Raw genomic sequence first — 18,541 nt, 5'->3', positions numbered from 1 at the left:
GGCATCCAATCCATTCTAAGCCATGCAGAACAAAACCACAAGCAGCTACTCACCATCATGCTTGTGCCACACGCAGTGACAGGGAACTGGTATATAGCAAAGAAAGGTGTGGATCCCACAGGACTGCAAGCTGGATCACTTCCATCCAGGAGACGGACTGAATCCAGGCTCAATCGAGGCAGCGTAACATCTCTAGCCACCACTACCACAAACTGACCATCTCTTATACACTGGACAGTCACTGGAACGAGTTACAAGAGCAGGTTATTGCTGAGGATCAGTTTAACATGAATGCCTCTACATTGACTCTACACTCTTACCTGCCTTCCCATAGTAACACTGCTGTCCATTAAAGCAGCAGTTGATAGCAGCACACTCCGCACCACTGATACCAGGTGGTCCACATTGAATCTGCTCATAATCAGCTACAGTACACTTGTCAAGGGGCTCTGCCTGTGCCACTGGCTGCTTAGGCTGAAACTGCTGAGGAAACTGTTGACCTGACTGAGGAAACTGTTGACCTGACTGAGGAAACTGTTGACCTGACTGAGGAAACTGTTGACTAGCTTGCTGTTGACCTGACTGAGCAAACTGTTGACTAGCTTGCTGTTGAACTAACTGAGGAAACTGTTGACTAGCTTGCTGTTGAACTGACTGAGGAAACTGTTGACTAGCTTGCTGTTGAACTAACTGAGGAAACTGTTGAACTGACTGAGGAAACTGTTGACTAGCTTGCTGTTGAACTAACTGAGGAAACTGTTGAACTGACTGAGGATACTGTTGACTAGCTTGCTGTTGACCTGACTGAGGAAACTGACTAGCTTGCTGTTGAACTAACTGAGGAAACTGTTGACTAGCTTGCTGTTGAACTAACTGAGGAAACTGTTGACTAGCTTGCTGTTGAACTGGCTTTTGAACCTGCTGAGAAAACCGTTGACTAGCTTGCTGTTGAACTGGCTTTTGAACCTGCTGAGTAAACCATTGACTAGCTTGCTGTTGACCTGACGGAAGAAACTGTTGACTAGCTTGCTGTTGAACTGGCTTTTGAACCTGCTGAGTAAACCATTGACTAGCTTGCTGTTGAACTGGCTTTTGAACCTGCTGAGTAAACCATTGACTAGCTTGCTGTTGACCTGACGGAAGAAACTGTTGACTAGCTTGCTGTTGAAATGGCTTTTGAAACCGCTTGTCAGTTTGCTGGAACATCAGCGCTTGAGGATTCTGGGGCGGATCACTCCACTTCGGAAGAGCATGACTGAAAGCACAGAACCAAACACAAAGTGCCAGAGACTGAACAGCCCACCAACTTCCTGCCATTGTTCAACACCTAGTCACACTGCTGAGGTGCTGCCCTTTGGTCCTTTTTGTACTCTACAGACGTTTGGCTAATTAATGATAATCCCACCCTCTTCATTAAGTCATAATTCTCCAGACTTGCACGAGTGGGAGTTTATGCAACTAGGTGATTCTATTGTTTCTTAAGTCAATTTTCCCCTTTTGAACATACATAAAACCACATTGAGCTGAATTCAGAATAGTATGCTAGTACTATTTCTGCCATTCTGAATTCAGCCTTTTTTATATTAGATGTTTTAGCTATTCTGGATTGTTTTTTTTTTTTGAAACACATCATAGTTTTCTCATGGCAACAGGCCTGTATATTTTAAGAAAGTTTAAATCACACCTGCTAGCGCACTTCTTAAAATGTTTACGTACAAGGTCAGTAGGCAGTAGAGTACACCGTTTTGCGGCTGTTCGAACACATTCAACCACATGAGCATCTACTTTGTGAAAGCAAAATGGTCAAATGTGTTGGACTACCTCTGGAAGTGGCCAAAAATAGACAAGCTCAAAAAAAATAAAATAATTAGCCCCTTTTTTACACCTTCATTTACCTCAGTCCACTTATGATCCGATTTACAAAAATGCTTCTTAGTACCAGGTGTAAACAAGGCCTTGGACAGCTACCTAGTTGGGATACAACAGTTAAGGGATTAATGCTTAAATGAAAGCAGTCTACATTACTGGGACTAGCCTGAAATTTAAAAAAATAAATTACCAAAATTCAGTATCAACCAATCCTTTATCCCAACATATGATTCTATACTTGCGTGACTGTAAAAAAAGCATTACAAAAAGCCAACGAGTGACCTCAGAGGGTTTTGGGCGTCAATATATGCAGTTATGCTAGTCCAGCCATAAAGTCGTATGTAAAGCCTCAAACAGAGAGAAGCTAAAACTTTAATTTGATATGTGAAACGTGAACATGGGCCCAAGTTAACGACTAGAACTTGGCAAATAGTAAAGTTGTAGCGTGGCCACATAAAGGGGATATTTATAAGATGGCTTATTAAACTGATTAAAGAGTTATACATGTCAGATGTTCTTATATTAAAGAATCCCTGGGTTTTTGTTGCCCCTGTCGAGTGTTGGTCTTACTGTTTTTTTTTCTGAGCAAGAGTCTTGATCGTTACACCTGGGAATCCCTGTGACGTCATACGCAGGCAGTCATGGCCTAATGGTTACAGAGTTGGACTGGTGAGCCAAAGGTTGCTAGTTTGATTCCAGTACCGGCAGGAAATGACTGAGGTGCCCTTGAGCAAGGCACCTAACCCCCAATCACTCCCCTGGCACCACACAGGCTGCCCGCTGCTCTGGGTGTGTGTATCCACATTTGCAATGTGTGCGCACTAACTTGGAGATCAAATTCCAAGTATGGGTTATCATACTTAGCCGTCACTTAACTTCAGCTGATCAACTTCACTTCTGTTAAGGGAGCAACTTTACTATTGCTCTTTTGGATTAGCGATTGATCGCAATACACAGCTTGGCTGTCATTGACAGACTTTGTGGAGATATACTTGCTGGATTATTTCACCTTGTAGATCACTTCACAGGACAGCACTGTTCATCATGTGCACAGACTTAAACAGCTTACCGGTGAGGCCGATTCAACGCATACACAACATTGGACTGGAACACACAATTACATTTTTGTATACATTGATTTTCAGTGCTTTCTATTTAATACACTTTGGTTTGTCATTTGAGCTTGCTTTTTTGTTTACATTGTGAGCAATTCTATCCAAAGCTTTCATAGAGGGTCTAAAACATTTTGTGGTGTATCCTGCCTTGTATAGGCAGAATGTTACAAAGTTACATGGCTTAGGCAGAAACTTGGCTTGTTTAGTTCAAGTCAAGAATCTCAATGCACAAGAAAAAGGCTTAGTAGTGCAGAAGTCAAACTGAGAACAGTCATGAAACATCCAACTCCAGACAGAAATGAATACCAAAGAGAAACAGGTTGAGTTTCATGAAGTTTATTAAAACACTAAAATTCACTTGACCAGGTTAACTTGTCCACTAGACACCACAGTTTGCCCACTAGAGATGGTCTTGTCGTGAGTGTCTCTTCCTGTAAAAAGTGGTTGAAGCATGAGGGGCATTTCAGTCAAATTCTCAGTTCCTGAAGTCAACTTACAGCAAGCACTCACTTTTCCTAGTGCAGCTTTGCTCACAGGAGCCAGAGGAGGGATGGCACACCGCTGTACTACAGTGGATGAAGACCTAACAGAGGGGGAAAGGGTTAAGCCATAGAATTCACTGTAAAAAGCACTAATATTAAGGGTTGAGGTAAGGCTGTAGAGCATACGGTTTCCTGCAGAGGAGCCAGTGATGCTGGATCTACAAATGTGAACATCTTCACAACAAAGCGCTTGTAGTGGGTCGGGAACTGAAGACCAGATGATCCAACCACTGGAACCAATGTGGTCAGGTAACGATCATCCTGGTAAGGGCATCTGAAAGGCAAAGAGGCACTCAGAAATGCCTTACAGCACACTAGATGGAAAAAGACTGGCCTTACTCACCCATCAACCAGAAGATCCCATTGGGGTAGACTGAGTGGGCTGGGGGTTGATGTCGCCCAGCAATGTCCCAGCATCAGGACAATGTTGGGGTCGGTCCTCTCCAAAATGTGCACCTCAACATACACAGGCTCCCGCAGGACTTTTGTAACTGGATAATCAGCGTCACTGTAGTAGGACGTGTACGCCTCGTCCCCTGAGGAAGAATGCAGTGTTTAACTAGAAACTGGAGCTTTAGAAAGGCTTTAGGCATACTTGGGACAAACACTTACCTTCTGCACAGCCTTTGGTGACACATTGACCATTTGCCAGTCTAAGCTCCACCCTGAGGGGTCCAGGAGCAGCTACTGGTGGAGGTGGAGGAACGGTGTTGACCTCCACAACCAGAGCTTCCACAGAGGTACCAGAGTACCTACACTGGAAGAGAAGCCTGGACAACAAACAGTGAGCTTGTAGCATTTGTCAATGATTCACATTTATGATAAAGCATACATCACTTACTCAAAATGGCTGTCCCTTGTAATGGAACCAAGTGGTCCGATACCCACTTCATATGAGGAGGTCATTCTGTTTTCATACACCACATACCCACTGTCCTCCTGCAAATAGTAACATTGTTGGCATCCAATCCATTCTAAGCCATGCAGAACAAAACCACAAGCAGCTACTCACCATCATGCTTGTGCCACACGCAGTGACAGGGAACTGGTATATAGCAAAGAAAGGTGTGGATCCCACAGGACTGCAAGCTGGATCACTTCCATCCAGGAGACGGACTGAATCCAGGCTCAATCGAGGCAGCGTAACATCTCTAGCCACCACTACCACAAACTGACCATCTCTTATACACTGGACAGTCACTGGAACGAGTTACAAGAGCAGGTTATTGCTGAGGATCAGTTTAACATGAATGCCTCTACATTGACTCTACACTCTTACCTGCCTTCCCATAGTAACACTGCTGTCCATTAAAGCAGCAGTTGATAGCAGCACACTCCGCACCACTGATACCAGGTGGTCCACATTGAATCTGCTCATAATCAGCTACAGTACACTTGTCAAGGGGCTCTGCCTGTGCCACTGGCTGCTTAGGCTGAAACTGCTGAGGAAACTGTTGACCTGACTGAGGAAACTGTTGACCTGACTGAGGAAACTGTTGACCTGACTGAGGAAACTGTTGACCTGACTGAGGAAACTGTTGACTAGCTTGCTGTTGACCTGACTGAGCAAACTGTTGACTAGCTTGCTGTTGAACTAACTGAGGAAACTGTTGACTAGCTTGCTGTTGAACTGACTGAGGAAACTGTTGACTAGCTTGCTGTTGAACTAACTGAGGAAACTGTTGAACTGACTGAGGAAACTGTTGACTAGCTTGCTGTTGAACTAACTGAGGAAACTGTTGAACTGACTGAGGATACTGTTGACTAGCTTGCTGTTGACCTGACTGAGGAAACTGACTAGCTTGCTGTTGAACTAACTGAGGAAACTGTTGACTAGCTTGCTGTTGAACTAACTGAGGAAACTGTTGACTAGCTTGCTGTTGAACTGGCTTTTGAACCTGCTGAGAAAACCGTTGACTAGCTTGCTGTTGAACTGGCTTTTGAACCTGCTGAGTAAACCATTGACTAGCTTGCTGTTGACCTGACGGAAGAAACTGTTGACTAGCTTGCTGTTGAACTGGCTTTTGAACCTGCTGAGTAAACCATTGACTAGCTTGCTGTTGAACTGGCTTTTGAACCTGCTGAGTAAACCATTGACTAGCTTGCTGTTGACCTGACGGAAGAAACTGTTGACTAGCTTGCTGTTGAAATGGCTTTTGAAACCGCTTGTCAGTTTGCTGGAACATCAGCGCTTGAGGATTCTGGGGCGGATCACTCCACTTCGGAAGAGCATGACTGAAAGCACAGAACCAAACACAAAGTGCCAGAGACTGAACAGCCCACCAACTTCCTGCCATTGTTCAACACCTAGTCACACTGCTGAGGTGCTGCCCTTTGGTCCTTTTTGTACTCTACAGACGTTTGGCTAATTAATGATAATCCCACCCTCTTCATTAAGTCATAATTCTCCAGACTTGCACGAGTGGGAGTTTATGCAACTAGGTGATTCTATTGTTTCTTAAGTCAATTTTCCCCTTTTGAACATACATAAAACCACATTGAGCTGAATTCAGAATAGTATGCTAGTACTATTTCTGCCATTCTGAATTCAGCCTTTTTTATATTAGATGTTTTAGCTATTCTGGATTGTTTTTTTTTTTTGAAACACATCATAGTTTTCTCATGGCAACAGGCCTGTATATTTTAAGAAAGTTTAAATCACACCTGCTAGCGCACTTCTTAAAATGTTTACGTACAAGGTCAGTAGGCAGTAGAGTACACCGTTTTGCGGCTGTTCGAACACATTCAACCACATGAGCATCTACTTTGTGAAAGCAAAATGGTCAAATGTGTTGGACTACCTCTGGAAGTGGCCAAAAATAGACAAGCTCAAAAAAAAAAAAATAATTAGCCCCTTTTTTACACCTTCATTTACCTCAGTCCACTTATGATCCGATTTACAAAAATGCTTCTTAGTACCAGGTGTAAACAAGGCCTTGGACAGCTACCTAGTTGGGATACAACAGTTAAGGGATTAATGCTTAAATGAAAGCAGTCTACATTACTGGGACTAGCCTGAAATTTAAAAAAATAAATTACCAAAATTCAGTATCAACCAATCCTTTATCCCAACATATGATTCTATACTTGCGTGACTGTAAAAAAAGCATTACAAAAAGCCAACGAGTGACCTCAGAGGGTTTTGGGCGTCAATATATGCAGTTATGCTAGTCCAGCCATAAAGTCGTATGTAAAGCCTCAAACAGAGAGAAGCTAAAACTTTAATTTGATATGTGAAACGTGAACATGGGCCCAAGTTAACGACTAGAACTTGGCAAATAGTAAAGTTGTAGCGTGGCCACATAAAGGGGATATTTATAAGATGGCTTATTAAACTGATTAAAGAGTTATACATGTCAGATGTTCTTATATTAAAGAATCCCTGGGTTTTTGTTGCCCCTGTCGAGTGTTGGTCTTACTGTTTTTTTTCTGAGCAAGAGTCTTGATCGTTACACCTGGGAATCCCTGTGACGTCATACGCAGGCAGTCATGGCCTAATGGTTACAGAGTTGGACTGGTGAGCCAAAGGTTGCTAGTTTGATTCCAGTACCGGCAGGAAATGACTGAGGTGCCCTTGAGCAAGGCACCTAACCCCCAATCACTCCCCTGGCACCACACAGGCTGCCCGCTGCTCTGGGTGTGTGTATCCACATTTGCAATGTGTGCGCACTAACTTGGAGATCAAATTCCAAGTATGGGTTATCATACTTAACTTCAGCTGATCAACTTCACTTCTGTTAAGGGAGCAACTTTACTATTGCTCTTTTGGATTAGCGATTGATCGCAATACACAGCTTGGCTGTCATTGACAGACTTTGTGGAGATATACTTGCTGGATTATTTCACCTTGTAGATCACTTCACAGGACAGCACTGTTCATCATGTGCACAGACTTAAACAGCTTACCGGTGAGGCCGATTCAACGCATACACAACATTGGACTGGAACACACAATTACATTTTTGTATACATTGATTTTCAGTGCTTTCTATTTAATACACTTTGGTTTGTCATTTGAGCTTGCTTTTTTGTTTACATTGTGAGCAATTCTATCCAAAGCTTTCATAGAGGGTCTAAAACATTTTGTGGTGTATCCTGCCTTGTATAGGCAGAATGTTACAAAGTTACATGGCTTAGGCAGAAACTTGGCTTGTTTAGTTCAAGTCAAGAATCTCAATGCACAAGAAAAAGGCTTAGTAGTGCAGAAGTCAAACTGAGAACAGTCATGAAACATCCAACTCCAGACAGAAATGAATACCAAAGAGAAACAGGTTGAGTTTCATGAAGTTTATTAAAACACTAAAATTCACTTGACCAGGTTAACTTGTCCACTAGACACCACAGTTTGCCCACTAGAGATGGTCTTGTCGTGAGTGTCTCTTCCTGTAAAAAGTGGTTGAAGCATGAGGGGCATTTCAGTCAAATTCTCAGTTCCTGAAGTCAACTTACAGCAAGCACTCACTTTTCCTAGTGCAGCTTTGCTCACAGGAGCCAGAGGAGGGATGGCACACCGCTGTACTACAGTGGATGAAGACCTAACAGAGGGGGAAAGGGTTAAGCCATAGAATTCACTGTAAAAAGCACTAATATTAAGGGTTGAGGTAAGGCTGTAGAGCATACGGTTTCCTGCAGAGGAGCCAGTGATGCTGGATCTACAAATGTGAACATCTTCACAACAAAGCGCTTGTAGTGGGTCGGGAACTGAAGACCAGATGATCCAACCACTGGAACCAATGTGGTCAGGTAACGATCATCCTGGTAAGGGCATCTGAAAGGCAAAGAGGCACTCAGAAATGCCTTACAGCACACTAGATGGAAAAAGACTGGCCTTACTCACCCATCAACCAGAAGATCCCATTGGGGTAGACTGAGTGGGCTGGGGGTTGATGTCGCCCAGCAATGTCCCAGCATCAGGACAATGTTGGGGTCGGTCCTCTCCAAAATGTGCACCTCAACATACACAGGCTCCCGCAGGACTTTTGTAACTGGATAATCAGCGTCACTGTAGTAGGACGTGTACGCCTCGTCCCCTGAGGAAGAATGCAGTGTTTAACTAGAAACTGGAGCTTTAGAAAGGCTTTAGGCATACTTGGGACAAACACTTACCTTCTGCACAGCCTTTGGTGACACATTGACCATTTGCCAGTCTAAGCTCCACCCTGAGGGGTCCAGGAGCAGCTACTGGTGGAGGTGGAGGAACGGTGTTGACCTCCACAACCAGAGCTTCCACAGAGGTACCAGAGTACCTACACTGGAAGAGAAGCCTGGACAACAAACAGTGAGCTTGTAGCATTTGTCAATGATTCACATTTATGATAAAGCATACATCACTTACTCAAAATGGCTGTCCCTTGTAATGGAACCAAGTGGTCCGATACCCACTTCATATGAGGAGGTCATTCTGTTTTCATACACCACATACCCACTGTCCTCCTGCAAATAGTAACATTGTTGGCATCCAATCCATTCTAAGCCATGCAGAACAAAACCACAAGCAGCTACTCACCATCATGCTTGTGCCACACGCAGTGACAGGGAACTGGTATATAGCAAAGAAAGGTGTGGATCCCACAGGACTGCAAGCTGGATCACTTCCATCCAGGAGACGGACTGAATCCAGGCTCAATCGAGGCAGCGTAACATCTCTAGCCACCACTACCACAAACTGACCATCTCTTATACACTGGACAGTCACTGGAACGAGTTACAAGAGCAGGTTATTGCTGAGGATCAGTTTAACATGAATGCCTCTACATTGACTCTACACTCTTACCTGCCTTCCCATAGTAACACTGCTGTCCATTAAAGCAGCAGTTGATAGCAGCACACTCCGCACCACTGATACCAGGTGGTCCACATTGAATCTGCTCATAATCAGCTACAGTACACTTGTCAAGGGGCTCTGCCTGTGCCACTGGCTGCTTAGGCTGAAACTGCTGAGGAAACTGTTGACCTGACTGAGGAAACTGTTGACCTGACTGAGGAAACTGTTGACCTGACTGAGGAAACTGTTGACTAGCTTGCTGTTGACCTGACTGAGCAAACTGTTGACTAGCTTGCTGTTGAACTAACTGAGGAAACTGTTGACTAGCTTGCTGTTGAACTGACTGAGGAAACTGTTGACTAGCTTGCTGTTGAACTAACTGAGGAAACTGTTGAACTGACTGAGGAAACTGTTGACTAGCTTGCTGTTGAACTAACTGAGGAAACTGTTGAACTGACTGAGGATACTGTTGACTAGCTTGCTGTTGACCTGACTGAGGAAACTGACTAGCTTGCTGTTGAACTAACTGAGGAAACTGTTGACTAGCTTGCTGTTGAACTAACTGAGGAAACTGTTGACTAGCTTGCTGTTGAACTGGCTTTTGAACCTGCTGAGAAAACCGTTGACTAGCTTGCTGTTGAACTGGCTTTTGAACCTGCTGAGTAAACCATTGACTAGCTTGCTGTTGACCTGACGGAAGAAACTGTTGACTAGCTTGCTGTTGAACTGGCTTTTGAACCTGCTGAGTAAACCATTGACTAGCTTGCTGTTGAACTGGCTTTTGAACCTGCTGAGTAAACCATTGACTAGCTTGCTGTTGACCTGACGGAAGAAACTGTTGACTAGCTTGCTGTTGAAATGGCTTTTGAAACCGCTTGTCAGTTTGCTGGAACATCAGCGCTTGAGGATTCTGGGGCGGATCACTCCACTTCGGAAGAGCATGACTGAAAGCACAGAACCAAACACAAAGTGCCAGAGACTGAACAGCCCACCAACTTCCTGCCATTGTTCAACACCTAGTCACACTGCTGAGGTGCTGCCCTTTGGTCCTTTTTGTACTCTACAGACGTTTGGCTAATTAATGATAATCCCACCCTCTTCATTAAGTCATAATTCTCCAGACTTGCACGAGTGGGAGTTTATGCAACTAGGTGATTCTATTGTTTCTTAAGTCAATTTTCCCCTTTTGAACATACATAAAACCACATTGAGCTGAATTCAGAATAGTATGCTAGTACTATTTCTGCCATTCTGAATTCAGCCTTTTTTATATTAGATGTTTTAGCTATTCTGGATTGTTTTTTTTTTTTGAAACACATCATAGTTTTCTCATGGCAACAGGCCTGTATATTTTAAGAAAGTTTAAATCACACCTGCTAGCGCACTTCTTAAAATGTTTACGTACAAGGTCAGTAGGCAGTAGAGTACACCGTTTTGCGGCTGTTCGAACACATTCAACCACATGAGCATCTACTTTGTGAAAGCAAAATGGTCAAATGTGTTGGACTACCTCTGGAAGTGGCCAAAAATAGACAAGCTCAAAAAAAATAAAATAATTAGCCCCTTTTTTACACCTTCATTTACCTCAGTCCACTTATGATCCGATTTACAAAAATGCTTCTTAGTACCAGGTGTAAACAAGGCCTTGGACAGCTACCTAGTTGGGATACAACAGTTAAGGGATTAATGCTTAAATGAAAGCAGTCTACATTACTGGGACTAGCCTGAAATTTAAAAAAATAAATTACCAAAATTCAGTATCAACCAATCCTTTATCCCAACATATGATTCTATACTTGCGTGACTGTAAAAAAAGCATTACAAAAAGCCAACGAGTGACCTCAGAGGGTTTTGGGCGTCAATATATGCAGTTATGCTAGTCCAGCCATAAAGTCGTATGTAAAGCCTCAAACAGAGAGAAGCTAAAACTTTAATTTGATATGTGAAACGTGAACATGGGCCCAAGTTAACGACTAGAACTTGGCAAATAGTAAAGTTGTAGCGTGGCCACATAAAGGGGATATTTATAAGATGGCTTATTAAACTGATTAAAGAGTTATACATGTCAGATGTTCTTATATTAAAGAATCCCTGGGTTTTTGTTGCCCCTGTCGAGTGTTGGTCTTACTGTTTTTTTTTCTGAGCAAGAGTCTTGATCGTTACACCTGGGAATCCCTGTGACGTCATACGCAGGCAGTCATGGCCTAATGGTTACAGAGTTGGACTGGTGAGCCAAAGGTTGCTAGTTTGATTCCAGTACCGGCAGGAAATGACTGAGGTGCCCTTGAGCAAGGCACCTAACCCCCAATCACTCCCCTGGCACCACACAGGCTGCCCGCTGCTCTGGGTGTGTGTATCCACATTTGCAATGTGTGCGCACTAACTTGGAGATCAAATTCCAAGTATGGGTTATCATACTTAGCCGTCACTTAACTTCAGCTGATCAACTTCACTTCTGTTAAGGGAGCAACTTTACTATTGCTCTTTTGGATTAGCGATTGATCGCAATACACAGCTTGGCTGTCATTGACAGACTTTGTGGAGATATACTTGCTGGATTATTTCACCTTGTAGATCACTTCACAGGACAGCACTGTTCATCATGTGCACAGACTTAAACAGCTTACCGGTGAGGCCGATTCAACGCATACACAACATTGGACTGGAACACACAATTACATTTTTGTATACATTGATTTTCAGTGCTTTCTATTTAATACACTTTGGTTTGTCATTTGAGCTTGCTTTTTTGTTTACATTGTGAGCAATTCTATCCAAAGCTTTCATAGAGGGTCTAAAACATTTTGTGGTGTATCCTGCCTTGTATAGGCAGAATGTTACAAAGTTACATGGCTTAGGCAGAAACTTGGCTTGTTTAGTTCAAGTCAAGAATCTCAATGCACAAGAAAAAGGCTTAGTAGTGCAGAAGTCAAACTGAGAACAGTCATGAAACATCCAACTCCAGACAGAAATGAATACCAAAGAGAAACAGGTTGAGTTTCATGAAGTTTATTAAAACACTAAAATTCACTTGACCAGGTTAACTTGTCCACTAGACACCACAGTTTGCCCACTAGAGATGGTCTTGTCGTGAGTGTCTCTTCCTGTAAAAAGTGGTTGAAGCATGAGGGGCATTTCAGTCAAATTCTCAGTTCCTGAAGTCAACTTACAGCAAGCACTCACTTTTCCTAGTGCAGCTTTGCTCACAGGAGCCAGAGGAGGGATGGCACACCGCTGTACTACAGTGGATGAAGACCTAACAGAGGGGGAAAGGGTTAAGCCATAGAATTCACTGTAAAAAGCACTAATATTAAGGGTTGAGGTAAGGCTGTAGAGCATACGGTTTCCTGCAGAGGAGCCAGTGATGCTGGATCTACAAATGTGAACATCTTCACAACAAAGCGCTTGTAGTGGGTCGGGAACTGAAGACCAGATGATCCAACCACTGGAACCAATGTGGTCAGGTAACGATCATCCTGGTAAGGGCATCTGAAAGGCAAAGAGGCACTCAGAAATGCCTTACAGCACACTAGATGGAAAAAGACTGGCCTTACTCACCCATCAACCAGAAGATCCCATTGGGGTAGACTGAGTGGGCTGGGGGTTGATGTCGCCCAGCAATGTCCCAGCATCAGGACAATGTTGGGGTCGGTCCTCTCCAAAATGTGCACCTCAACATACACAGGCTCCCGCAGGACTTTTGTAACTGGATAATCAGCGTCACTGTAGTAGGACGTGTACGCCTCGTCCCCTGAGGAAGAATGCAGTGTTTAACTAGAAACTGGAGCTTTAGAAAGGCTTTAGGCATACTTGGGACAAACACTTACCTTCTGCACAGCCTTTGGTGACACATTGACCATTTGCCAGTCTAAGCTCCACCCTGAGGGGTCCAGGAGCAGCTACTGGTGGAGGTGGAGGAACGGTGTTGACCTCCACAACCAGAGCTTCCACAGAGGTACCAGAGTACCTACACTGGAAGAGAAGCCTGGACAACAAACAGTGAGCTTGTAGCATTTGTCAATGATTCACATTTATGATAAAGCATACATCACTTACTCAAAATGGCTGTCCCTTGTAATGGAACCAAGTGGTCCGATACCCACTTCATATGAGGAGGTCATTCTGTTTTCATACACCACATACCCACTGTCCTCCTGCAAATAGTAACATTGTTGGCATCCAATCCATTCTAAGCCATGCAGAACAAAACCACAAGCAGCTACTCACCATCATGCTTGTGCCACACGCAGTGACAGGGAACTGGTATATAGCAAAGAAAGGTGTGGATCCCACAGGACTGCAAGCTGGATCACTTCCATCCAGGAGACGGACTGAATCCAGGCTCAATCGAGGCAGCGTAACATCTCTAGCCACCACTACCACAAACTGACCATCTCTTATACACTGGACAGTCACTGGAACGAGTTACAAGAGCAGGTTATTGCTGAGGATCAGTTTAACATGAATGCCTCTACATTGACTCTACACTCTTACCTGCCTTCCCATAGTAACACTGCTGTCCATTAAAGCAGCAGTTGATAGCAGCACACTCCGCACCACTGATACCAGGTGGTCCACATTGAATCTGCTCATAATCAGCTACAGTACACTTGTCAAGGGGCTCTGCCTGTGCCACTGGCTGCTTAGGCTGAAACTGCTGAGGAAACTGTTGACCTGACTGAGGAAACTGTTGACCTGACTGAGGAAACTGTTGACCTGACTGAGGAAACTGTTGACCTGACTGAGGAAACTGTTGACTAGCTTGCTGTTGACCTGACTGAGCAAACTGTTGACTAGCTTGCTGTTGAACTAACTGAGGAAACTGTTGACTAGCTTGCTGTTGAACTGACTGAGGAAACTGTTGACTAGCTTGCTGTTGAACTAACTGAGGAAACTGTTGAACTGACTGAGGAAACTGTTGACTAGCTTGCTGTTGAACTAACTGAGGAAACTGTTGAACTGACTGAGGATACTGTTGACTAGCTTGCTGTTGACCTGACTGAGGAAACTGACTAGCTTGCTGTTGAACTAACTGAGGAAACTGTTGACTAGCTTGCTGTTGAACTAACTGAGGAAACTGTTGACTAGCTTGCTGTTGAACTGGCTTTTGAACCTGCTGAGAAAACCGTTGACTAGCTTGCTGTTGAACTGGCTTTTGAACCTGCTGAGTAAACCATTGACTAGCTTGCTGTTGACCTGACGGAAGAAACTGTTGACTAGCTTGCTGTTGAACTGGCTTTTGAACCTGCTGAGTAAACCATTGACTAGCTTGCTGTTGAACTGGCTTTTGAACCTGCTGAGTAAACCATTGACTAGCTTGCTGTTGACCTGACGGAAGAAACTGTTGACTAGCTTGCTGTTGAAATGGCTTTTGAAACCGCTTGTCAGTTTGCTGGAACATCAGCGCTTGAGGATTCTGGGGCGGATCACTCCACTTCGGAAGAGCATGACTGAAAGCACAGAACCAAACACAAAGTGCCAGAGACTGAACAGCCCACCAACTTCCTGCCATTGTTCAACACCTAGTCACACTGCTGAGGTGCTGCCCTTTGGTCCTTTTTGTACTCTACAGACGTTTGGCTAATTAATGATAATCCCACCCTCTTCATTAAGTCATAATTCTCCAGACTTGCACGAGTGGGAGTTTATGCAACTAGGTGATTCTATTGTTTCTTAAGTCAATTTTCCCCTTTTGAACATACATAAAACCACATTGAGCTGAATTCAGAATAGTATGCTAGTACTATTTCTGCCATTCTGAATTCAGCCTTTTTTATATTAGATGTTTTAGCTATTCTGGATTGTTTTTTTTTTTTGAAACACATCATAGTTTTCTCATGGCAACAGGCCTGTATATTTTAAGAAAGTTTAAATCACACCTGCTAGCGCACTTCTTAAAATGTTTACGTACAAGGTCAGTAGGCAGTAGAGTACACCGTTTTGCGGCTGTTCGAACACATTCAACCACATGAGCATCTACTTTGTGAAAGCAAAATGGTCAAATGTGTTGGACTACCTCTGGAAGTGGCCAAAAATAGACAAGCTCAAAAAAAATAAAATAATTAGCCCCTTTTTTACACCTTCATTTACCTCAGTCCACTTATGATCCGATTTACAAAAATGCTTCTTAGTACCAGGTGTAAACAAGGCCTTGGACAGCTACCTAGTTGGGATACAACAGTTAAGGGATTAATGCTTAAATGAAAGCAGTCTACATTACTGGGACTAGCCTGAAATTTAAAAAAATAAATTACCAAAATTCAGTATCAACCAATCCTTTATCCCAACATATGATTCTATACTTGCGTGACTGTAAAAAAAGCATTACAAAAAGCCAACGAGTGACCTCAGAGGGTTTTGGGCGTCAATATATGCAGTTATGCTAGTCCAGCCATAAAGTCGTATGTAAAGCCTCAAACAGAGAGAAGCTAAAACTTTAATTTGATATGTGAAACGTGAACATGGGCCCAAGTTAACGACTAGAACTTGGCAAATAGTAAAGTTGTAGCGTGGCCACATAAAGGGGATATTTATAAGATGGCTTATTAAACTGATTAAAGAGTTATACATGTCAGATGTTCTTATATTAAAGAATCCCTGGGTTTTTGTTGCCCCTGTCGAGTGTTGGTCTTACTGTTTTTTTTCTGAGCAAGAGTCTTGATCGTTACACCTGGGAATCCCTGTGACGTCATACGCAGGCAGTCATGGCCTAATGGTTACAGAGTTGGACTGGTGAGCCAAAGGTTGCTAGTTTGATTCCAGTACCGGCAGGAAATGACTGAGGTGCCCTTGAGCAAGGCACCTAACCCCCAATCACTCCCCTGGCACCACACAGGCTGCCCGCTGCTCTGGGTGTGTGTATCCACATTTGCAATGTGTGCGCACTAACTTGGAGATCAAATTCCAAGTATGGGTTATCATACTTAGCCGTCACTTAACTTCAGCTGATCAACTTCACTTCTGTTAAGGGAGCAACTTTACTATTGCTCTTTTGGATTAGCGATTGATCGCAATACACAGCTTGGCTGTCATTGACAGACTTTGTGGAGATATACTTGCTGGATTATTTCACCTTGTAGATCACTTCACAGGACAGCACTGTTCATCATGTGCACAGACTTAAACAGCTTACCGGTGAGGCCGATTCAACGCATACACAACATTGGACTGGAACACACAATTACATTTTTGTATACATTGATTTTCAGTGCTTTCTATTTAATACACTTTGGTTTGTCATTTGAGCTTGCTTTTTTGTTTACATTGTGAGCAATTCTATCCAAAGCTTTCATAGAGGGTCTAAAACATTTTGTGGTGTATCCTGCCTTGTATAGGCAGAATGTTACAAAGTTACATGGCTTAGGCAGAAACTTGGCTTGTTTAGTTCAAGTCAAGAATCTCAATGCACAAGAAAAAGGCTTAGTAGTGCAGAAGTCAAACTGAGAACAGTCATGAAACATCCAACTCCAGACAGAAATGAATACCAAAGAGAAACAGGTTGAGTTTCATGAAGTTTATTAAAACACTAAAATTCACTTGACCAGGTTAACTTGTCCACTAGACACCACAGTTTGCCCACTAGAGATGGTCTTGTCGTGAGTGTCTCTTCCTGTAAAAAGTGGTTGAAGCATGAGGGGCATTTCAGTCAAATTCTCAGTTCCTGAAGTCAACTTACAGCAAGCACTCACTTTTCCTAGTGCAGCTTTGCTCACAGGAGCCAGAGGAGGGATGGCACACCGCTGTACTACAGTGGATGAAGACCTAACAGAGGGGGAAAGGGTTAAGCCATAGAATTCACTGTAAAAAGCACTAATATTAAGGGTTGAGGTAAGGCTGTAGAGCATACGGTTTCCTGCAGAGGAGCCAGTGATGCTGGATCTACAAATGTGAACATCTTCACAACAAAGCGCTTGTAGTGGGTCGGGAACTGAAGACCAGATGATCCAACCACTGGAACCAATGTGGTCAGGTAACGATCATCCTGGTAAGGGCATCTGAAAGGCAAAGAGGCACTCAGAAATGCCTTACAGCACACTAGATGGAAAAAGACTGGCCTTACTCACCCATCAACCAGAAGATCCCATTGGGGTAGACTGAGTGGGCTGGGGGTTGATGTCGCCCAGCAATGTCCCAGCATCAGGACAATGTTGGGGTCGGTCCTCTCCAAAATGTGCACCTCAACATACACAGGCTCCCGCAGGACTTTTGTAACTGGATAATCAGCGTCACTGTAGTAGGACGTGTACGCCTCGTCCCCTGAGGAAGAATGCAGTGTTTAACTAGAAACTGGAGCTTTAGAAAGGCTTTAGGCATACTTGGGACAAACACTTACCTTCTGCACAGCCTTTGGTGACACATTGACCATTTGCCAGTCTAAGCTCCACCCTGAGGGGTCCAGGAGCAGCTACTGGTGGAGGTGGAGGAACGGTGTTGACCTCCACAACCAGAGCTTCCACAGAGGTACCAGAGTACCTACACTGGAAGAGAAGCCTGGACAACAAACAGTGAGCTTGTAGCATTTGTCAATGATTCACATTTATGATAAAGCATACATCACTTACTCAAAATGGCTGTCCCTTGTAATGGAACCAAGTGGTCCGATACCCACTTCATATGAGGAGGTCATTCTGTTTTCATACACCACATACCCACTGTCCTCCTGCAAATAGTAACATTGTTGGCATCCAATCCATTCTAAGCCATGCAGAACAAAACCACAAGCAGCTACTCACCATCATGCTTGTGCCACACGCAGTGACAGGGAACTGGTATATAGCAAAGAAAGGTGTGGATCCCACAGGACTGCAAGCTGGATCACTTCCATCCAGGAGACGGACTGAATCCAGGCTCAATCGAGGCAGCGTAACATCTCTAGCCACCACTACCACAAACTGACCATCTCTTATACACTGGACAGTCACTGGAACGAGTTACAAGAGCAGGTTATTGCTGAGGATCAGTTTAACATGAATGCCTCTACATTGACTCTACACTCTTACCTGCCTTCCCATAGTAACACTGCTGTCCATTAAAGCAGCAGTTGATAGCAGCACACTCCGCACCACTGATACCAGGTGGTCCACATTGAATCTGCTCATAATCAGCTACAGTACACTTGTCAAGGGGCTCTGCCTGTGCCACTGGCTGCTTAGGCTGAAACTGCTGAGGAAACTGTTGACCTGACTGAGGAAACTGTTGACCTGACTGAGGAAACTGTTGACTAGCTTGCTGTTGACCTGACTGAGCAAACT

General features: G+C 43.8%; 4 protein-coding genes across 4 annotated transcripts; all 4 read right to left on the bottom strand.

Annotated features, from left to right (window-relative positions):
- Positions 1-3,586: 3,586 nt before the first annotated feature.
- Positions 3,587-4,340, bottom strand: LOC307168934 (zona pellucida sperm-binding protein 4-like; the record flags this gene model as incomplete). The annotated part of the gene is made up of 3 exons (XM_079889239.1): positions 4,139-4,340; positions 3,870-4,062; positions 3,587-3,800 (listed from the first exon to the last, which is right to left on the bottom strand). Exons 1-3 carry the CDS (start codon positions 4,323-4,325, stop codon positions 3,587-3,589), a joined length of 594 nt encoding a protein of 197 aa, XP_079745365.1. The 5' UTR covers positions 4,326-4,340.
- A 3,740-nt stretch (positions 4,341-8,080) lies between these two features.
- On the bottom strand, positions 8,081-8,834 carry LOC307168933 (zona pellucida sperm-binding protein 4-like; the record flags this gene model as incomplete). The annotated part of the gene is made up of 3 exons (XM_079889238.1): positions 8,633-8,834; positions 8,364-8,556; positions 8,081-8,294 (listed from the first exon to the last, which is right to left on the bottom strand). Exons 1-3 carry the CDS (start codon positions 8,817-8,819, stop codon positions 8,081-8,083), a joined length of 594 nt encoding a protein of 197 aa, XP_079745364.1. The 5' UTR covers positions 8,820-8,834.
- A 3,731-nt stretch (positions 8,835-12,565) lies between these two features.
- LOC307168932 (zona pellucida sperm-binding protein 4-like) lies at positions 12,566-13,319 on the bottom strand (the record flags this gene model as incomplete). Its single annotated transcript, XM_079889237.1, has 3 exons — positions 13,118-13,319; positions 12,849-13,041; positions 12,566-12,779 (listed from the first exon to the last, which is right to left on the bottom strand). Exons 1-3 carry the CDS (start codon positions 13,302-13,304, stop codon positions 12,566-12,568), a joined length of 594 nt encoding a protein of 197 aa, XP_079745363.1. The 5' UTR covers positions 13,305-13,319.
- A 3,751-nt stretch (positions 13,320-17,070) lies between these two features.
- LOC307168931 (zona pellucida sperm-binding protein 4-like) lies at positions 17,071-17,824 on the bottom strand (the record flags this gene model as incomplete). Its single annotated transcript, XM_079889236.1, has 3 exons — positions 17,623-17,824; positions 17,354-17,546; positions 17,071-17,284 (listed from the first exon to the last, which is right to left on the bottom strand). Exons 1-3 carry the CDS (start codon positions 17,807-17,809, stop codon positions 17,071-17,073), a joined length of 594 nt encoding a protein of 197 aa, XP_079745362.1. The 5' UTR covers positions 17,810-17,824.
- Between the last annotated feature and the right edge of the window lie 717 nt (positions 17,825-18,541).

Source organism: Squalius cephalus, assembly GCF_949319135.1.
Source record: "Squalius cephalus genome assembly, chromosome: 12".
In the NCBI taxonomy this organism is placed as follows: domain Eukaryota; kingdom Metazoa; phylum Chordata; class Actinopteri; order Cypriniformes; family Leuciscidae; genus Squalius; species Squalius cephalus.
Note: the sequence above shows the minus strand (reverse complement) of the source record. Positions and strands in the feature narration are given on the sequence as shown.